The following is a 21,402-nucleotide window of genomic DNA, read 5'->3' as shown; positions in this document are numbered from 1 at the left end:
GGGAGGTGGAAACCTCGGGACAGATATAGCAGCAATGGTGCTGCAGGAATCTCACACAAATGTTGTTTTTTAGTCGTGTCCGCCTCTCCGTGACCCCCTGGACCAGAGCACGCCAGGCCCTCCTGTCTTCCACTGCAGTTTGGTCAAACTCATGTTGGCCACTTCGAGAACACTGTCCCACCATCTCGTCCTCCGTCGTCCCCTTCTCCTTGTGCCCTCCATCTTCCCCAACATCAGGGTCTTTTCCAGGGAGTCTTCTCTTCTCATGAGGTGGCCAAAGTCTTGGAGCCTCAGCTTCAGGATCTGTCCTTCCAGTGAGCACTCAGGGCTGATTTCCTTCCGAATGGAGAGGTTTGATCTTCTTGCAGTCCATGGGACTCTCAAGAGTCTCCTCCAGCACCATAATTCAAAAGCATCCATTCTTCGGCCATCAGCCTTCTTTGTGGTCCAGCTCTCGCTTCCGTACATCACTACTGGGAAAACCATAGCTTGAACTATACGGATATAATTAAGACGGCCCTTGTTGTGGACCCTGGGATGCTGTGAAAGGTGGCCAGGGGTTCCGCAGGCAACGCTGGCCTCTGTCCCTCTTTCCTTCGCTCCCTCCTCAGATGCCTTCTTGCATCTCTGCCTCCCAAAGTCTTGCACAGCTGTTTGTTGCAGTAGCCTTGGCTACAAGCTCCGCAGTCAAATGGTGCCTCTGGGGCCGGGCAGGGGCTGCTTCCTAAGCCCCTGTGGGGCAATGTGAAGAGGCACCCCTCTTTGGGGCAGCTCAGAGACCGGGGGGGGGGGCAGCTGCGGCTGTCCAGAGGACCCCAAAGAAGAGCTGGTCAGGGGACCTGTGGACCCGAAAAAGTTGGAAACCTCTGTTCCATGGGGCCCGGGGGCATAGGCGCCGACTCCATGGGGCTTGAGGGGGCCCGAGCCCCCTCAAAAATTCGTTTGGGGGGGCTCTGCCCCCCCAATAATCTCCGGCGCCCCTCCAGCAGAGCGCCATCGCCGCCCCTCCCCCAGCCCAAAATACACAGGGTCGGGCTGCATGCCTCCTGCCCTCCCTCCCGAGCAAAAGCTCCACCCACTTTATTTGCATATTCATGAGCTTATTTATTATTCATGAGCTTTCCCGGGCCCCCCCAATATTTTTTATAAGTCCGCGTCCCTGCCCGGGGGCCGGATCCGTCCCAATCGCCTTCTCAACCCGGCCCACGGATGGTCCGTGAATCGACCTGTTTTTACATGAGTAGAATGTGCCCTTTTATTTAAAATGCATCTCTGGGTTATTTGTGGGGCATAGGAATCCGTTCATTATTATTTCCCCCCCAAAAAAATATAGTCCGGCCCCCCACAAGGTCTGAGGGACAGTGGACCGGCCCCCTGCTGAAAAAGTTTGCTCTGTTCTATGGGATTCATAGCATGCTAGAAGCATCTTCTCCGTGTGTTTTGACTCCTGCTTACCTGGGAAGATTTGCCATAACAACAACCAGAAGGATGGCATTTCTTTAAAATGACAAGGTGCTTGGCACAAGCGTGCAAAGGGTTATCTCATCCTCTGTTTTGGGCTTCCTTGTGGTGTTCTGCCCGTGTGGAATGGTGTCATCGTCGTCTCTGACCTGTTTTGTTGGTTCCCCACAAACAGGTGATCCACCTGTGCTTTGGTTTCGCAACAGCTAGGCTTGACGTCCAATTCCATCATCGTCATAATTTTGTTCTTTGCACCTCGTCCATCTGACTGGGTTGCCCCGGCCGCTTTGGGTGGCTTCCAACGTATAAATAATAATAATAAAATGTTAAATTTTAAAAACACTTCCCTATACAAGGCTGCTTTCAGAAGTCTCCTAAAGGTCCTGGGCTCGGGGGTCAGATAACGTCCTATTCCATCCCCTCCAACGTTTCTCCCGTGAAAATAGGGACATCCTATTCCATCCCCTCCAATGTTTCTCCCGTGAAAATAGGGACGTCCTATTCCATCCCCTCCAACGTTTCTCCCGTGAAAATAGGGACGTCCTATTCCATCCCCTCCAACGTTTCTCCCGTGAAAATAGGGACGTCCTATTCCGTCCCCTCCAACGTTTCTCCCGTGAAAATAGGGACGTCCTATTCCGTCCCCTCCAACGTTTCTCCCCTGAAAATAGGGACGTCCTATTCCGTCCCCTCCAACGTTTCTCCCCTGAAAATAGGGACGTCCTATTCCATCCCCTCCAACGTTTCTCCCCTGAAAATAGGGACGTCCTATTCCATCCCCTCCAACGTTTCTCCGCTGAAAATAGGGACGTCCTATTCCATCCCCTCCAATGTTTCTCCCGTGAAAATAGGGACGTCCTATTCCGTCCCCTCCAACGTTTCTCCCCTGAAAAGAGGGACGTCCTATTCCATCCCCTCCAATGTTTCTCCCGTGAAAATAGGGACGTCCTATTCCATCCCCTCCAATGTTTCTCCCCTGAAAATAGGGACGTCCTATTCCATCCCCTCCAATGTTTCTCCCCTGAAAATAGGGACGTCCTATTCCATCCCCTCCAATGTTTCTCCCCTGAAAATAGGGACGTCCTATTCCATCCCCTCCAACGTTTCTCCCCTGAAAATAGGGACGTCCTATCCCATCCCCTCCAACGTTTCTCCCGTGAAAATAGGGACATCCTATTCCATCCCCTCCAACGTTTCTCCCGTGAAAATAGGGACGTCCTATTCCATCCCCTCCAACGTTTCTCCCCTGAAAATAGGGACGTCCTATCCCATCCCCTCCAACGTTTCTCCCGTGAAAATAGGGACGTCCTATTCCATCCCCTCCTACATTTCTCCTGTGAAAATAGGGACGTCCTATTCCATCCCCTCCTACATTTCTCCTGTGAAAATAGGGACGTCCTATTCCATCCCCTCCTACATTTCTCCTGTGAAAATAGGGACGTCCTATTCCATCCCCTCCTACATTTCTCCGTGAAAATAGGGACGTCCTATTCCATCCCCTCCAATGTTTCTCCAATGAAAATAGGGACGTCCTATTCCATCCCCTCCAACGTTTCTCCCCTGAAAATAGGGACGTCCTATTCCATCCCCTCCAACGTTTCTCCCCTGAAAATAGGGATGTCTTATTCCATCCCCTCCAACGTTTCTCCCCTGAAAATAGGGACGTCCTATTCCATCCCCTCCAACGTTTCTCCCCTGAAAATAGGGACGTCCTATTCCATCCCCTCCTACATTTCTCCGTGAAAATAGGGACGTCCTATTCCATCCCCTCCAACGTTTCTCCCCTGAAAATAGGGACGTCCTATTCCATCCCCTCCTACATTTCTCCGTGAAAATAGGGACGTCCTATTCCATCCCCTCCAATGTTTCTCCAATGAAAATAGGGACGTCCTATTCCATCCCCTCCAACGTTTCTCCCCTGAAAATAGGGACGTCCTATTCCATCCCCTCCAACGTTTCTCTGTATATGCTGTATATATCATTTTATTTTACTTGTAATAATTTTTATATTATATATAAAATAAAAAATTCACACACACATACACACAAAGTCCTTTCCTCATCCAGAGAACGTTCTCGCATTTCATTTGCCTTTTTTCTGCAGCCTCTTTTTTAAAAATAAAAAAATAAAACCATTACAGGTACTTGGTACTTGCCTGCATTTTAAAATTCCTGATTCATTTCCTGACATCATTCCTAACCATTCCTGGGAGGGAGAAGAACTAGCCTAGATACATAACTTGGCCAAGTCAACAATGCTGACTCTACAGATGTCCAGCCAAACAAACAGGAAACTCTCTTTACTTCCGCCACAGATCTGCATAATATTTGCAAGACCGGCTCCAATTTCTCCTGCAAAATCTCTTTTTTGCCTGCAGAAGGCAGGTTCGATCGCCAGGGGAATATCCAGATAGGGCTGGCAGAGAGAGACACCCCCCCCCCGGCTTGAAACCTTGGACAGCAGCTGCCAGCCAGTGCAGGCATAATCTGGCTCTGTATCCAACGCTGCTGCTGCAGCCCTTTATTCAGAAACCAATGAGGACTGGGGTCTTATTTATTGATATTTATATTTACAGTCAAGGGACGCGGGTGGTGCTGTGGGTTAAACCACAGAGCCGAGGACTTGCCGATCCGAAGGTCTGCGGTTCGAATCCCAGCGACAGGGTGAGCTTCTGTGCTCAGTCCCTGCTCCTGTCCACCTAGCAGTTCGAAAGCACGTCAAAGTGCAAGTAGATAAATAGGTACCGCTCTGGTGGGAAGGTGTATATATATATATATATATATATGTAGGTTTTGGTGTCTTCGGGTGTCTTCCCGTGTAAGAGTTGGGGTGTCTAGGCGACGTTTCGACGAGGTCTCACTCGTCATCTTCAGGCTGGTGCTTTCGGCTTCTTGTTACTAGAACAGAGCAGGATCTCAGTGTTTGAGTTCCTATAAATACTGTTGAGGGGGTGTGGTGTATAGCCTCCAACGTTCTGGGCAGAGAGGAAGTTCCTAGGTTAATGTGCCTTTTCTTCTTTTGTTCATTAATTACTTGAGGGATATCTTGAGTGATTACTTGAGTGATATTCTGAGTACCACTTAGGAGGGTCATTAGGTGTGGATTAGTTGCTAAAGCTTTCGTGTCTTGACCTCTTGACCTTGTAAAGAGTTTTTCTGAGAAGATGGCTGTACTGCACTTAGTTGTGCTCTGGCTTGGCTACGTGTATAGGGGCGAGCTGTGGTTTTGTGCCCCTATACACGTAGCCAAGCCAGAGCACAACTAAGTGCAGTACAGCCATCTTCTCAGAAAAACTCTTTACAAGGTCAAGAGGTCAAGACACGAAAGCTTTAGCAACTAATCCACACCTAATGACCCTCCTAAGTGGTACTCAGAATATCACTCAAGTAATCACTCAAGATATCCCTCAAGTAATTAATGAACAAAAGAAGAAAAGGCACATTAACCTAGGAACTTCCTATCTGCCCAGAACGTTGGAGGCTATACACCACACCCCCTCAACAGTATTTATAGGAACTCAAACACTGAGATCCTGCTCTGTTCTAGTAACAAGAAGCCGAAAGCACCAGCCCGAAGATGACGAGTGAGACCTCGTCGAAACGTCGCCTAGACACCCCAACTCTTACACGGGAAGACACCCGAAGACACCAAAACCTACATATATATATATATATATATATATATATATATATATATAAAACCATGATTCCACCCACCACTCGGGAATCCTGGGAACCGTAGTTCTGCCCAGGGTGCCGGGAATTGTAGTTGGGGAAAGCTACAATTCCTGGAATTCTTTAAGGAGGAGTCATGCGCTTTCAAAGTGTTTTCAGCCCTGCGTTTGGACTGCAAAGGAGGCGTCCTCTGCAGCCTGAGTCCAGAGGGCAGGATTCTACCCCGTTACATCAGCCGACGAGCCGGTTTGTGCCTTCGTCATTTTAAGCCCTTTAACATAATTGCATTATTTTTGTATTTTCATTTCCCCATGAGCTCACGCTTGTTTACCTTTCCCCCTCTCCCTGCGCATCATGCAGATGGATATTTACGATGTCTGGGTGTTAGTCATACTCAGAGTAAGCCCATTGAAATGAATGGGCATGACTAAGGCACATGGATTTATTTTCTTTTTTAAGTTTCTATTTATACTGGTCTTTTTTTTATTTTATAAACATTTATTAAGTTTTCACAAATTTTAAAAACACATACAATACACAAAATGCAAAAATATACATACAATAACAAACAAACACGTATAATTTCAACTCCTTTTTTTCCTTAAACTTATTTCATCGACTTCCCCATACCTCCCCTTTCTGCATTCCAATTCCCAAAATTATTTCAGCAAATCCTTCCCCTTAATTTTATCCGATTTTTTCCTTTCCTTTTCTTTTACCTAATCTTTAACAGCTGTAATCCCTTACTTTATATAACCACAACATTTTAACATTCATTAATTATACTGATCAGGCGTATACATTCGTTTGGCAATCATTTTCACGTTGCAAAGTTTGACTTCCTTCCCCCCTCCTTCCGCGGTTCCTTAAATTTATTTTCAAAAATGCCTTCTGCATATGCAAATTCGTTTAATCTGCTGATTTAATAATATTATTAATAATAAATTTTATTTATATCCCGCCCTCCCCAGCCGAAGCCGGGCTCAGGGCGGCTAACAACAATAAAATAGTGCAACATTCTAGAAACATTTCATTATAAAAATTAATTAAAATCAACTCAAATGAATTATCCACTTTAAATATATACTCTTACGAAGCTTAAGGTTGTTACAGTCACCCTGCCAATGTTTTTCTCCGTTTGCAATTTATCTGTAAATATTCAATAAACCATTTCCATTCTTTTATAAAAAGTTTATCGGGATTTCTTAATTCTTCCTGTAGGTTTTGCACATTTCTGCATATTCTATAAGTTTTTTTAAAAAATCCATTCTTCCTTTGTTTTTTTCCATTTTGGGGCGAGTAACCTTCTTGCTGCTGAAGTCGCAAACATAAATAAATTTCTATACAATTCAGGTAGTTCTGTCCGTATAATTCCCGAAAGAAAAGCGAAGCTTCGGGAAAAGGACAATAGGGATTTTTGGGGAAAAAATGGGAACCTTTTATATTACATCTGTAGAAAGAAAGAAAGAAAGAATATTGACCAAGAATATTGGTAGGGTTTAAACATTCACAACTTGATGGATAGGGAACAAATAATGTAATATAAGGAAAAAATACGATATTGGTAGAAAATAGCAGAATATATTAGTGAGGTAAATAAATCAGAAATGGAAGTTGAGGGATGTCCAAAATCGGGGAGGGAGAGATGCTGTGTAAGTTGTATGTTATAAGTATATTTGTAATGGGAGAAAAGAAAATTAATAAAAAATAAAAATGTTGGAGGGAACATCTTTCGGAGAGCAGAGAATGCCTCTTCTTTTATCCGCAAAGGGGAACTTGCATGCACCTAGATATTATTGGAGGGATGCCTCTATCCAGAAGAGGCTTTTCCTCCTGAGAAAAAAGGGAGCTGCAGTTTTTTCCCCTTGGGAGTTGTAGTTTTTTCTCTCCTTGGGAGCTGTAGCTCTTTCTTGGGAATTGTAGCGCAGCAGAATCTGCACATCTGCCAATTCCATCTCCCTGCAGCTAATATATTGCATAAATAAATTATTATTGTTGTTATTAATTTTTTTAAAAATAAAATTATTGCATTTTTTTAAATGACAGGGAAGGCAGGAATTGAACATTACACCCAAATCTTCCAAAAATAAAAGAAAAAATGCAAAAAAGTAAAAATATAAAATGAAAACAAAAAGAATAAAATGCTAATATATTGGGTTTTTATGTGCATTTAAGCCATATATAGGGTTAACAAAAGCTCAGCAACTTTTGTGTCCCTAGCGCTACTCTTCATTTTTTCCCCCTGCCTAGTATCTCTATGGTCCCATCGTTGCTATAGCGACAGCAGAGCAACCGGAAGCGTTGGCGCCTGCGCAGTCCGGCGCCGGAGAAACCCAAGAGCCGGCAGGGAGAGAAAGCCTGCGTCGGGAGAACGCATGCGCAGAGAAAGGAACCCCACGATAGCTTTAAAAAAAATCGCGCGTGCGCAGAACTGCCATTGCTGGCGCTCGTTGGGGAGACAGTGAAGTCTATGCGCATGCGTGGAGTCTACCGTCATAAAACGGCGCCCGGGCGACGCGCTTTGCGCAGGCGTACTTTTGTCGGGTGCTTTGAAAACCTTATTGCGCCTGCGCAGCGCGTCCTTCGTGTTCTTCGAAGCTTCGCCGGGCGCCATGGACGACGAGGAGGAGACGTACCGCTTGTGGAAGATCCGGAAAACCATCATGCAGGTCTGGGCGGGCGGGCAGGGAGAAGGGGAGAAGGGAGCGGGGGTCGGAAGAGCCCGGGAACGGGGTGGGGGGAGGGGGCTGAAGAGGGGGGGCTCCCTTTTATAACGCATGCGCAGTACTTCGGAGGCCTACCTGGGAGGGCCGTTGTGCGAAGACAGTTCTGGAGGGGGAGAAAAGCAATGACAAACCTAGACAGCATCTTAAAAAGCAGAGACATCACCTTGCCAACAAAGGTCCATATAGTAAAAGCTCTGGTTTTCCCAGTAGTGATGTACGGAAGTGAGAGCTGGACCATAAAGAAGGCTGATGGCCGAAGAATGGATGCTTTTGAATTCTGGTGCTGGAGGAGACTCTTGAGAGTCCCATGGACTGCAAGAAGATCAAACCTCTCCATTCTGAAGGAAATCAGCCCTGAGTGCTCACTGGAAGGACAGATCCTGAAGCTGAGGCTCCAAGACTTTGGCCACCTCATGAGAAGAGAAGACTCCCTGGAAAAGACCCTGATGTTGGGAAAGATGGAGGGCACAAGGAGAAGGGGACGACAGAGGACGAGATGGTGGGACAGTGTTTTCGAAGAGGCCAAGATCAGTTTGACCAAACTGCGGGAGGCAGTGGAAGACAGGAGGGCCTGGCGTGCTCTGGTCCAGGAGGTCACAAAGAGTCGGACACCACTAACCGACTAAACAGCAACAACATCCCTGACCATTAGGTCCAGTCATGGCCAACTCTGGGGTTGCGGCGCTCTGAGGCATCTGAGGAGGGAGCGAAGGAAATAGGGACAGAGGCCAGCGTTGCCTGCGGAACCCCTGGCCACCTTTCACAGCATCCCAGGGTCCACAACAAGGGCCGTCTTAATTATATCCGTATAGTTCAAGCTATGCTTTTGCCAGTAGTGATGTACGGAAGTGAGAGCTGGACCATAAAGAAGGCTGATGGCCGAAGAATGGATGCTTTTGAATCCTGGTGCTGGAGGAGACTCTTGAGAGTCCCATGGACTGCAAGAAGATCAAACCTCTCCATTCTGAAGGAAATCAGCCCTGAGTGCTCACGGGAAGGACAGATCCTGAAGCTGAGGCTCCAAGACTTTGGCCACCTCATGAGAAGAGAAGACTCCCTGGAAAAGACCCTGATGTTGGGAAAGATGGAGGGCGCAAGGAGAAGGGGACGACAGAGGACGAGATGGTGTTCTCGAAACCACCAGCATGAGTTTGACCAAACTGCGGGAGGCAGTGGAAGACAGGAGGGCCTGGCGTGCTCTGGTCCAGGGGGTCACGAAGAGGCGGACACAACTAACCGACTAAACAGCAACATGACCTGTCCATCTTGGGTGGCCCTGCACAGCATAGCTCATAGCTTCTCTGAGTTATTCAAGCCCCTTCGCCATGACAAGGCAGGGATCCATGAAGGGGTATGACAAACCTAGACAGCATCTTAAAAAGCAGAGACAGGTTATCTTTGGATAAAATAACTGCTGTTTAGATTTTGGGAGCTAGCGGCTCTTTGGGGTTTTTTCCTCCCACCTCCCCCTACTCCACAGCCTCCCCAAGGAACCCTCTCTTCTCCTCATCCCTCTTTCCTCTTGTGCTGTGTCTTCCCTATCCTCTCTGTGCTCTGTCTGTTGGGCTTCCTGGATGAACCGACCTCTGTGAGAATGAAAGGCTCTTCCTTTGACCCGACTGCTGCAGGGCTCTCTATATCCCACGCTGGCTCTCAAGATGCCCTCTGAATAAATGGACCTCTCTCTCTCTCCCCTCTTGTTCTTCCTTACTTCCAAATCGCTCCAGCTGTGTCACGATCGAGGTTACCTGGTCACCCAGGACGAGTTGGACCAGACCCTGGAGGAGTTCAAAGCCCAGTTTGGCGACAAGCCCAGCGAAGGGCGACCCCGGCGGACGGACCTCACCGTGTTGGTGGCCCACAACGATGACCCCACCGATCAGATGTTTGTCTTCTTCCCAGGTGAGTCGATGGCATTCAGCAAAAGGTTTGATCCCCTTTCGACTGCTGGTTTGATTGTGTCATCTTCTTCTTAGGCTTGGCTAGCTTTCTCTTTTTTTCTTTCAATGGGATCTGCTTTAGTTTTTATTTTTGGAGCTTTTTATTTTGACAAAGTAATAATCATAAGTAAGAATAAAAATGTGCATCCCACCACTGAGACCATTCCGTTGTAACTGTCCAGCCTCCCAGAATTTCCGCACCTCTTGTGATGGTTTGACCCCTTTCCGTTTTAACAGCACCCATTCTACAAACACCCTCCATATCTCCTGAGTATTTTCCATCTTACCTTAATGGCACATGTTAATTTATCATTCATAGCTGTATCCCACACCTCTTTATACCATTCTTCCATTTTATATTCTGCTTGCCCCTTCCATCTTCCTAGCTATAATAATTCGTGCAGTTGTCAGTAAACATGTGAGCAAGTCCTTCATAGCCTGCAAACCTTCCATCCCATCATAAATTGATAATAATAATATTTTTTATTTATATCCCGCCCTCCCCAGCCGATGGTGGCTAACAACAATAAAATAGTACAATATTCTAAAATCATTCCACTATAAAATTAATTCAACTCAAAATGATGGCAACCGTTAGGCTAAAGTTCTGTGAAGATTGCCAAAGGAGGGAGTCAGGGTGTGCCCTGGCTAAAATCCTGGAGGAACAGCTCTGTCTTGCAGGCCCTGCGGAAAGATGTGAAGTCCCGCAGGGCCCTAGTCTCTTGTGACAGAGCGTCCCACCAGATCGGAGCCAAAGCCGAAAAAGCCCTGGTTCTGGTTGAGGCCAGCCTAACCTCTCTGTGGCCTGGGACCTTCAGGATGTTTTTATTTGCAGACCGTAGGTTCCTCTGTGGGGCATACCAGAAGAGGCGGTCCCGTAGGTACGAAGGTCCTAGGCCGTATAGGGCTTTAAAGGTTAAAACCAGCACCTTAAACCTGATCCTGTACTCCACCGGGAGCCAGTGCAGCTGGTATAGTACCGGATGAATGTGATCTCGCAGCGAGGACCCCATAAGGAGTCTCGCCGCGGCATTCTGCACCCGCTGGAGTTTCTGGGTCAGTCTCAAGGGCAGCCCCACGTAGAGCGAGTTACAATAATCCAGTCTGGAGGTGACCGTCGCGTGGATCACAGTGGCTAGGTCAGTGCGAGAGAGGTAAGATGCCAACTGCTTAGCTTGGCAGAGATGAAAAAAATGCTACATTTGGACTTTCGGTCAGCTTTGACCCAGTGATTTCTGCTCATTTGCCTTCAGTAGCAGTAAAGCTCTGCTGGATGAAATACAATTGCCTCTGGTCTATTTTTGGGGAATCCTGCAATGTGTTTAAGTTGTTACTCTGCTAACTTATACACTGGAATCCACTCTGGATCAATATTAAGTAGAATTTACATGACATTTCTCCCCGCCCCCCGCAAGAAAGATTTTCATGTATCATTAAGGGATGAGTTTTTGCTGGAAAGGGGACTCATTCTTCTCAGTTGTGGGGGGAGAAGGTCACCCCGAAATGAAAAGTTGGAATCATCGCATAGGTAACTCAGTGACTGCAGGAACTTGTCAGAAACCTTGCCCCCCCCCCAAAAAAAAACCAAAATAAGCATTGCAGGTATTGGAGAATCGCTGTTTAGGTTGTTACTCTGCATTGGAATGTACTCTGGATCAATATCGAGTAGAAGTTCAATGACAACGCTGTACGTGCAATTTCACAGGTGCCGCTTCGCCGTCACACTGAGGTCTGGAAGCTTGTCTTGTTTATTAAGAAACGAAAGTCTCGCCTGTTGGCTCTAGAGAGGGTGGTGGTGGGGACAAATTATTTCCTCACACCAACCGTGCCGTTTTCTGGTCCTGAATGTGGTCACTGTGCCCCTGAAGGACCAGATGCGCAGCCTGGGAGTCATTTTGGACTCACAGCTGTCCATGGAGGCACAGCTCAAATCCGTGTCCAGGGCAGCTGTTTACCAGCTCCATCTGGTATGCAGGCTGAGACCTTATCTGCCTGCGGACTGCCTCGCCAGAGTGGTGCACGCTCTGGTTATCTCCCGCTTGGACTACTGCAATGCGCTCTACGTGGGGCTGCCTTTGAAGGTGACCCGGAAACTACAACTAATCCAGAACACGGCAGCCAGACTGATGACTGGGAGCGGCCGCCGAGACCATATAACACCAGTCTTGAAAGACCTACATTGCTCCCAGTACGTTTCTGAGCGCAATTCAAAATGTTGGTGCTGACCTTGAAAGCCTTAAACGGCCCAGTAGACCCGAAGGAGCCTCTCCACCCCCATCGTTCTACCCGGACACTGAGGTCCAGCTCCGAGGGCCTTCTGGCAGTTCCCTCACTGTGAGAAGCCAAGTTACAGGGAACCAGGCAGAGGGCCTTCTCGGTGGTGGCGCCCTCCCTGTGTAACGCCCTCCCGTCAGATGTCAAGGAAATAAACAACTATCTGACTTTTAGAAGACATCTGAAGGCAGCCCTGTTCAGGGAAGCTTTTAATGTTGGATGTATTACAGTGTTTTAATATTTTGTTGGAAGCCACCCAGAGTGGCTGGGGAAGCCCAGCGAGATGGGTGGGGTATAAATAATAATTTATGATTATTTCTTCCCTTTCAGAGGAGCCAAAGGTTGGGATTAAGACCATTAAGATGTACTGCCAGCGGATGCAGGAGGAAAACATCACCCGGGCCCTCATCGTGGTTCAGCAGGGCATGACCCCGTCAGCTAAACAGGTAGCCAAGTCCGGCTGCGTGGTGTCCAGCCCAGAGGGCACAGTTGGCGCTAGTTTGGGCACGAGACGTTCGGTGGGCAACGAAACTTCACAGGCGAAGAAATACCGTACTTTTCTGTGTATAAGACGAGGGTGTTTTTTTTTACTCAAAAAAAGGTAAAGGGACCCCTGACCGTTAGGTCCAGTCGCGGACGACTCTGGGGTTGCGGCATTAGGGATGCGGGTGACGCTGTGGGTTAAACCACAGAGCCTAGGACTTGCCGATCAGAAGGTCGGCGGTTCGAATCCCCGCAATGACGGGGTGAGCTCCCGTTGCTCGGTCCCTGCTCCTGCCAACCTAGCAGTTCAAAAGCTCATTTTCCTTTGTTCGGCTTATCTACTGCCAAGGGGGTGGGGTGGGGGGAAGCTGATTCCCTGAAGCCTGACATTAGCTTAAGTCCCTTCTCCTCCCGCTCTTTTTCAGTCTCTCGTAGACATGGCTCCGAAGTACATCCTTGAGCAGTTCCTTCAGCAAGAGCTGCTGATCAACATCACTGAACACGAGGTGAGGCGTCTCCTCTGTTTGATTTAACACTGTGCAAATGCTGCTTTGGCAACAGAAAGCTTCCAAGATGAAAAGGAAACTAAACGGATGCTCTGGGGTGTTCTAAAATGGTGGTCCTGAAAGTGGGCGTTGGAAATTGGGGGGGGGGTGTTAAGTGAGGCTCCTTACGGGGTCCTTGCCGCGGGATCACATTCATCCATTGCTTTACCAACTGCACTGGCTCCCAGTGGAGTACAGCGTCAGGTTTAAGGTGCTGGTTTTGACCTTTAAAGCCCTATACGGCCTAGGACCCACGTACCTACGGGTCCGCCTCTCCTGGTCTGCCCCACGGAGGACCTTAAGGTCCACAAATGGCAACACTTTGGAGGTCCCAGGTCGCAAGGTGGTTAGATTGGTCTCAACTAGGGCCAGGGCCTTTGTTGGAAGCCGCCCAGAGTGGCTGGGTATAAATAATAAATTATTCTTAATCTTATTCTACCTTTCTTTCTTTCCGCCTTTGCAGTTGGTTCCTGAGCATGTTGTCATGACCAAAGAGGAGGTGACCGAGTTACTGGCCCGATAGTATCCTTCTTTTCGTTCTCCTGCGCTATCCTCATAGGTCTCAAAAGTCATGCTAAGTAAAGGTAAAGGGGACCCCTGACCATTAGGTCCAGTTGTGACCGACTCGGGGGTTGCGGCACTCATCTCGCTTTATTGGCCAAGGGAGCCAGCGTACAGCTTCCGGGTCATGTGGCCAGCAGGACTAAGCCGCTTCTGGAGAACCAGAGCAGTGCACAAAAACGCTGTTTACCTTCCCACCGGAGTGGTACCTATTTATCTACTTGCACTGGTGTGCTTCCGAACTGCTAGGTTGGCAGGAGCAGGGACCGAGCAACGGGAGCTCACCCTGTCATTGCGGGGATTTGAGCCGCCGACCTTCTGATCGGCAAGTCCTAGGCTCTGTGGTTTAACCCACAGCGCCGCCCGTGCCCCAAAGGTCATGTTACAGAAACACAAAATACATAAGGAAGATAATTAACGCTGATACTAATCCCCGTACCACGCAGCTTCTGTGTTGATTTCTCCATCCCCTTTTGCCCTCCGAATGTGGCCCTCCGAAGGGAGCGTGGCCCTCGGGCCAAAAGGGGTTGTCCCCCCCCCCACCGCCCTGCTCTGACGCTAGTTGCCACGAGCCAGGACTTGAATGAGTTCAGCAGCAGCTAAAAAAGCCAATGCAATTCTGGGCCGCATCAATAGGAGTATAGCATCTAGATCAAGGGAAATAATGGTGCCACTGTATTCTGCTCTGGTCAGACCTCACCTGGAGTACTGTGTCCAGTTCTGGGCACCACAGTTCAAGAAGGACACTGACAAACTGGAACGTGTCCAGAGGAGGGCAACCAAAATGGTCAAAGGCCTGGAAACGATGCCTTATGAGGAACGGTTAAGGGAGCTGGGCATGTTTAGCCTGGAGAAGAGGAGGTTAAGGGGTGATATGATAGCCATGTTCCAATATATAAAAGGATGTCACATAGAGGAGGGAGAAAGGTTGTTTTCTGCTGCTCCAGAGAAGCGGACACGGAGCAATGGATCCAAACTACAAGAAAGAAGATTCCACCTAAACATGAGGAAGAACTTCCTGACAGTAAGAGCTGTTCGACAGTGGAATTTGCTGCCAAGGAGTGTGGTGGAGTCTCCTCCTTTGGAGGTCTTTAAGCAGAGGCTTGACAACCATATGTCAGGAGTGCTCTGATGGTGTTTCCTGCTTGGCAGGGGGTTGGACTCGATGGCCCTTGTGGTCTATTCCAACTCTAGGATTCTAGGATTCTCCCCGAATCGAACCTGGCTCGTTACACTTGCCTTCTTTCTTCCCGGGGAGGTGAAGCGGATGGATTGCTTTCCCTTAACTGCTTTCCCCCAGTAAGCTCCGAGAGAACCAGCTACCCAGGATACAGGCCGGGGACCCGGTGGCTCGCTACTTTGGAATCAAGCGAGGCCAGGTAAGGACTTGCGGACAGGCCACACATGAATCGAAGGGGATGGGACCAGTTCATGCTCCATAGCAACTCCCAAGAGACTGTGATCTACTCACAGAGCTAAAAACTGGGGTTCAAGTCGAAGTTGTTGACCTTTTTTAGGGAGGAGGAAAAGCCCCATTTTTACCTGTTGGACATGTTTGTTTTACAGTCATGGGAAAGAGAACGTTACAGTAAATTTAAAGGGGGTGGGGGCTGTTTGACTTAGTCTCATGTTTTTTTTAACTACTGAAATTAGCTGCCATCACTGCTGCCAACAGATTCCAATACATGACGTGTGTATTGTGTGAAAAAGGCTACTGGCTCTCTGCGTGCCTTCTCCCAAATCAGTTCCCGATTTTGAAACCAGTACCTGCCTTCTCCCAAATCAGTACCTGATTCTGAAACCAGCACCTCCCTTCTCCCCAATCAGTACCTGATTTTGAAACCAGTACCTGCCTTCTCCCAAATCAGTACCTGATTTTGAGAACTGTCTGCTTCCAGGTGGTGAAGATCATCCGTCCCAGCGAGACGGCCGGACGGTATATCACCTACCGGCTGGTGCAGTAGCCGGCAAAACTACTTTGCAAGGTACTCTTATCTCCTTACCTTAAGAGGAAATGTGGGCGGCCTCATTTCAGAGAGATCTTCTTGGCTGAGAAACGCTTCTTTGACAGATTTTGAACCGCATACCTAACAAGATACCAACACTTCTCCTGTGCCACCTCGTGGCTCCGTCAATTTTTCGGGCAGCGCGTAGACGGCAAACCTGCCTTCCCAGTGACCGCAAGGATTGGAATTTGGGGCGTACGTGTTTGTGTCTCTTCTGGAAATCCCAGGTGGGTGGGAATCTTCTTGGACATACGATTGCTGCTTCGAACCACCCAAGCTTCGAGATCTCAAGATCTGAAGTGGAACCAGTTGCTAACGCCACAATAAGCACCCTTCAGATAATTCCACCCCCAACTGAACTGGGCCTGGGTATATTTTCCTTACGCTGATGGGGTGGAAGCAGCTTTTGGCTGTGTGTTTTGGAAGAAGAAGCGTGATGGAGGACCTATGTAGAGGCCTCTCTGCCTTTAGAGTTTGTGCTTGCAGTAAACCGTTTGTGAGAAAAAGGGTTTTCTGGACTCCTGAGAACATCCCTCTTCCTTTCTCTGTTTTGCTGATCACTGCTGGGGGGAATCCGCCTCTCTCAAAAGGAGCCTCGACTGTCTTAATAAGGTTATCATTTCAATAAAGCATTGGAACTAATAATTTTTTTTATTAGGATTATTATTGAGCACTTGCAAAGTGCCTAACGTTTTGTAGGAAAAAAACTGAAAGGGGAAACCATAGATGGAAAGATGGCCCCAGTTGTGTAATAATAATAATAATAATTCATTATTTATACCCCGCCCATCTGGGTGGGTTTCCCCAGCCACTCTGGGCAGCTTCCAACAGGATATTAAAAACACAGAAAAAGATCAAACATTAAAAACTTCCCTAAACTGTTTATTTCCTTGACATCTGACGGGAGGGCGTTCCACCACCGAGAAGGCCCTCTGTCTGGTTCCCCGTAACCTTGCTTCTCGCAGGGAGGGAACCGCCAGAAGGCCCTCGGAGCTGGACCTCAGTGTCTGGGCAGAATGACGGAGGTGGAGACGCTCCTTCAGGTATACTGGGCTGTTTAGGGCTTTTAAGGGGAGCACCAACACTTTGAATGGTACTTTCCCTCCCTATAAAACTTCAAACATTAAAAAACTTCCCTAAACAGGGCTGCCTTCAGATGTCTTCTAAAAGTTAGATAGCTGCTTATCTCCTTGACATCTGAAGGGAGGGTGTTCCACAGGGCGGGCGCCACCACCAAGAAAGCCCTCTGTCTGGTTCCCTGTAACCTTGCTTCTCGCAGGGAGGGAACCGCCAGAAGGCCCTCGGAGCTGGACCTCAGTGTCTGGGCAGAATGACGGAGGTGGAGACGCTCCTTCAGGTATACTGGGCCGAGACCGTTTAGGGCTTTCAAGGTCAGACCAACACTTTGAATTTAACAACACTTTGTTATTAACCAGCGAGGTATTACAGGTATTTTGGAGACTTCTTGCTAACGCCATTTCCAAGGTGGTTGTTAATTGTTGCAGGAGGGTGGGAAGGAAATTGACACAACGCCATTGGATGGTGTACGCTTACTTTATTTTCATACCTAACGAAAGCATCAGTCCAGGATTGCGAGTGCAGCAGTTTAAAAAGCAAACCAGCGAGCTGCCAAACAGGTAGGCTCTCCAACACAGGGAGGGGTACCTTATGTACAAATAATTAAGAAGCCGAGGTTATTAAGACCTGAACCTCCACACTCTTTCTTCTCATCCACCCTTGACATATGAAACAAAACTCTCACACACGGTACCGTTCCTGCCTTCTCTGGAAGCTGAGATTTCTTTTGCCTCTGTTCCCATTAAAGGTAAAGGGACCCCTGGCCATTAGGTTCAGTTGTGGCCGACTCTGGAGTTGCGGCACTCATCTCGCTTTACTGGCCGAGGGAGCCGGCGTACAGCTTCCGGGTCATGTGGCCAGCAGGACTAAGCCGCTCCTGGCGAACCAGAGCAGCGCACGGAAACACCGTTTACCTTCCCGCCAGAGCAGTACCTATTTATCTACTTGCACTGGTGTGCTTTCGAACTGCTAGGTTGGCAGGAGCGGGGACCAAGCAACAGGAGCTCCCATTGCGGGGATTCGAACCGCCGACCTTCTGATCGGCAAGTCCTAGGCTCTGTGGTTTAACCCACAGCGCCACCCTTTGCTGGGAACAGCCGTCCCATTAAAGCACGACGGAGTCTCGAAAGAGGCGCCTCGGTTCTTCGGAAGCCCTTGCCACTAGGCAGCGCCGTCGTGCTCAGCTTCTGCCAAGACACTGCGAGAACGGGGCGCTGGATTAGATTAGGTGGGTCTCTTTGGCCAGAACCAAATCAAAGCTCTCCTTAACGATGCTGAAAGTGGCTTTTGCATAGGATTTGGCAGGTTAGTTGGCCTCACGGAAGAGAAAGCTTTCTCCCCTGTTGCTGTCTTACATTTGCCGCAGGACTGTTGGCATTACCGGGAAGTGGATCGGGGCCCCCTGACACCCACACCTTTTGCCCTGGGTCCCAGACCTGCCCCCTTTTTAAAGCAATATAATAATTATTATTTATATGCCACCATCTGACTGGGTTAGTTCAGCCACTCTGGGCAGCTCCCGACAAAATGCTAAAAACATGTATATATATATATATAAAACACTTCTACAGGGTGACTGAGTGTGCATAGAGCTGGGCAGATATATCCATATATCGTCCAAAGCGGTTTGAAGTCTGTATCGTGGTGCCACTTTCGTAATTTTTGACCTGGCAATACATCGCGGATCGTGATGTTTGTGTACGCAAAAAATCACAATTGGGGAAACCGTGAAACCGGCCGACGCCTCTACATAGCTCCATCTTTATTTCAGACGTGGTAGATCAGTAGATAAACGCAGTGTTTGGCCGCTGTGTTGAAAACTAGGTTTTGCCCAGCCCTAGTGAGAGCCACAGTCACTGCCCTCTCGTGTTTTGTTCAGAGGTAAATATTCTCTTGGGTACCTAGGAGTGGCGAAATCGGAAACTGCCTAATGCCAAGAATTTGTCCTGAATTGATTTAAAGTTGTATTATACTGAGCCTTGACCACTGCTCCATCTGGCTCAATTCTGGCCACACCAACTAGCGACAAGACTCCAGGGTTTCGGAGAAAGGGAATGTCTCCCAGTCTAAACTGGGAGATACCGGAGATCGCAGCCACCTGAATGCAAAACATGCTCTAAAGCGCAGAGCCACAGCATTTTCCCAGCAACGCATCTATTGTTAGAGTCGGGAAAAGCCGCCTGAAATCTGAACTAAGTGATCGACACACCCATCTTGTGTTCACAAAAGGATGCAGGTTACGCTAGCTTGAAATCATGAGCTGGGATCCGCTCGTCCAACAAACCAGTCTCTCTGGGGGAATAAGCCTCGTATAAGAAAGACTTTTGCTTATTTCTTTTTCTAGCTTAATGAGCTAGGAGTAATTTTGGAGGAGACTGCAGAGAGCAAACTGTGACCGTCGCCAGCAGGCTGCAATCGGCGCTTGTCTGTTCAGTCGCAAGTCCGCGACAGCGTTTGCTTCCCGGAAAGCGTGGATCACAACCTTTCGAGTACCTCGTGATCCAGCAGGCCTCCCCCACGGTCAGTTTGTACCCTGACTTGTTAAAAAACAACACAATGACATAGCTGAAGGGGCTGGCATTTAAAAACCCAACCCTAATCCGTTGCAAAATAAACAAAAAAGAGTTCTGCTTTGCTAAAGTGAAGGACCTTGAAATCAGTACTTTTATAAAGGGGCTGCTTTTCCAGGTAGTTTCTGGGAGAACCGAGAACCTCTGCAAACAAGGACAGGACGGTGCAAATATAATATTGTGACGGGGTTGTATCTAGGACTGTTCTTTTTTAACACGCCACTCATGCAAAAGAGGTTGGGAGCCTGGTAAACCACACGGAAACCTCGGCACGCTCCGGTTTCGCGGCCGATCCAAAAACAGGCGAAAGGATAAACAGGTTTGCGTTGAAAAGGCGGGTTAGATAGAACCCAAGAACTGGAGGACTTGGCTTTTCTTCGTTGGCGGACCGTTCTTTCCTTCCCGTTTTCGAGGCTGGGGAAACTACTCTAACTCCTTGTAGCCGAAAGGCGGTTGCGGAAACGCCACGTTGTTCGACTGGTTGGTGTTGCAAGCCTCCGGCGGCCTTATCACCTGCCCTTCCGCACTCTCCCCGTTGCCCTCTCTCCCGAAAACCGCATCTTCGTCCCCATCGCAGCGGCCTTCCTCCCGGGCCGGGCAGCGCTGCAGCGGAGAGACGTCTTCGGAGTCCGACTGACCGACGCTGTAAGTGCGGCTCAGCGTCCCTTCCTCGCTGGCTTCGTCCGCAGACGGGGTTTCTTCGTCGCCGCTGGTCTCGCTGCCTCGCCGCGGGGGGCCCTCGATGCCCGCCTCTGCGGAGTCTTCTGGATCAGAGTCGGAATCGATGAAACGGGTGCTTTCTTCTGTGTTGGGATAAAATGAAACTCATTACTGCCTTCCTTTCTCTACTCCCTTATGCTTCTGCCAAGGAGATCTGTGTGGGTTCCCCATTTTATCCTCAATAATAATAATAATAATAATAATAATGATACAGTGGTACCTCAGGTTACATACACTTCAGTTTACATACGCTTCACATTACAGACTCCGCTAACCCAGAAATAGTACCTCAGGTTAAGAACTTTGCTTCAGACGAGAACAGAAATTGCACGGCGGCAGCGGGAGGCCCCATTAGCTAAAGTGGTGCTTTGGGTTAAGAACAGTTTCAGGTTAAGAACGGACCTCCGGAACGAATGAAGTACTTAACCTGAGGTACCACTGTATATTATTTATACCCTGCCGATCTGGCTGGGTTTCCCCAGCCACTCTGGGCGGCTCCCAACAGAATATTAAAAACGCCATAAAGCATCAAACATTAAAGACTTCCCTAAACAGGGCTGCCTTCCAAGATAGTTGTTTATTTCCTTGACATCGGACGGGAGGGTGTTCCACAGGGCGGGCGCCACCACCAGGAAGCCCCTCTGCCTGGTTCCCTGAAACTTGGCTTCTCGCAGGGAGGGAACCACCAGAAGGCCCTTGGAGCTGGACCTCAGTGTCCGGGCTGAACGATGGGGGTGGAGATGCTCCTTCAGGTCTACTGGGCTGTTTAGGGCTTTCAAGGTCAGCACCAACACTTTGAATTGTGCTCGGAAACGTCCTGGGAGCCAATGTAGGTCTTTCAGGACTGGTGTTATGTGGTCTCAGTGGCCGCTCCCAGTCACCAGTCTGGCTGCCGCATTCTGGATTAGTTGTAGTTTCTGGGTCACCTTCAAAGGGAGCCCCACGGAGAGCGCATGGCAGTAGTCCAAGCGGGAGATAACCAGAGCCTGCACCACTCTGGACAGACAGTCTGCGGGCAGGGAGGGTCTCATCCTGCGTACCAGATGGAGCTGCCCTGGGCACAAAATTGACCTGCACCTCCATGGACATCTGCGAGTCCAAAATGACTCCCAGGCTGCACACCTGGTCCTTTGGGGGCACAGTTGCCCCATTCAGGACCAGGGAGACCTGCACACCTGCCCGCCCTCTGTCCCCCCCAAAACAGTACTTCTGTCTTGTCAGGATTCAACCTCAATCTGTTATCCGCCATCCATCCTCCAACCACCTCCAGGCACTCACACAGGACCTTCACTGGTTCTGATGTGAAAGAGAGGTAGAGCTGGGTATCATCCGCATACTGATGAACACCCAGCCCAAACCCCCTG

General features: G+C 48.8%; 2 protein-coding genes across 5 annotated transcripts in view; one reads left to right on the top strand and one right to left on the bottom strand.

Moving 5' to 3' along the window:
• Window positions 1–7,647: 7,647 nt before the first annotated feature.
• POLR2E (RNA polymerase II, I and III subunit E) lies at window positions 7,648–16,316 on the top strand. Of its 2 annotated transcripts, XM_081178086.1 has the most exons (8): window positions 7,648–7,805; window positions 9,590–9,764; window positions 12,407–12,522; window positions 12,985–13,065; window positions 13,568–13,626; window positions 14,966–15,044; window positions 15,564–15,650; window positions 15,737–16,316. In XM_081178086.1, the coding sequence occupies exons 1-7, from the start codon at window positions 7,749–7,751 to the stop codon at window positions 15,627–15,629; spliced, it is 633 nt and encodes a 210-aa protein (XP_081034212.1). In that variant the 5' UTR covers window positions 7,648–7,748; the 3' UTR covers window positions 15,630–15,650; window positions 15,737–16,316. The 2 variants fall into 2 exon arrangements, with proteins under 2 accessions (XP_081034212.1, XP_081034211.1); XM_081178085.1 differs by having other exon boundaries at window positions 15,564–16,316.
• Window positions 16,317–18,091: 1,775 nt separating this feature from the next.
• The window catches only part of ARHGAP45 (Rho GTPase activating protein 45), a 46,957-nt gene continuing 43,646 nt past the window's right edge, over window positions 18,092–21,402 (bottom strand). For all 3 annotated transcript variants that reach the window (XM_081177624.1, XM_081177623.1, XM_081177625.1), the window contains one exon: window positions 18,092–20,121. In XM_081177624.1, the coding sequence (XP_081033750.1) occupies window positions 19,742–20,121 (380 nt within the window). In that variant the 3' untranslated portion in view covers window positions 18,092–19,741. The remainder of the gene's footprint in view (window positions 20,122–21,402) is intronic.

Source organism: Podarcis bocagei (assembly GCF_964188305.1).
Source record: "Podarcis bocagei genome assembly, chromosome: 18".
NCBI lineage: Eukaryota > Metazoa > Chordata > Lepidosauria > Squamata > Lacertidae > Podarcis > Podarcis bocagei.
The sequence above is the reverse complement of the archived record's forward strand: the minus strand, read 5'-3'. Positions and strand labels throughout refer to the sequence as shown.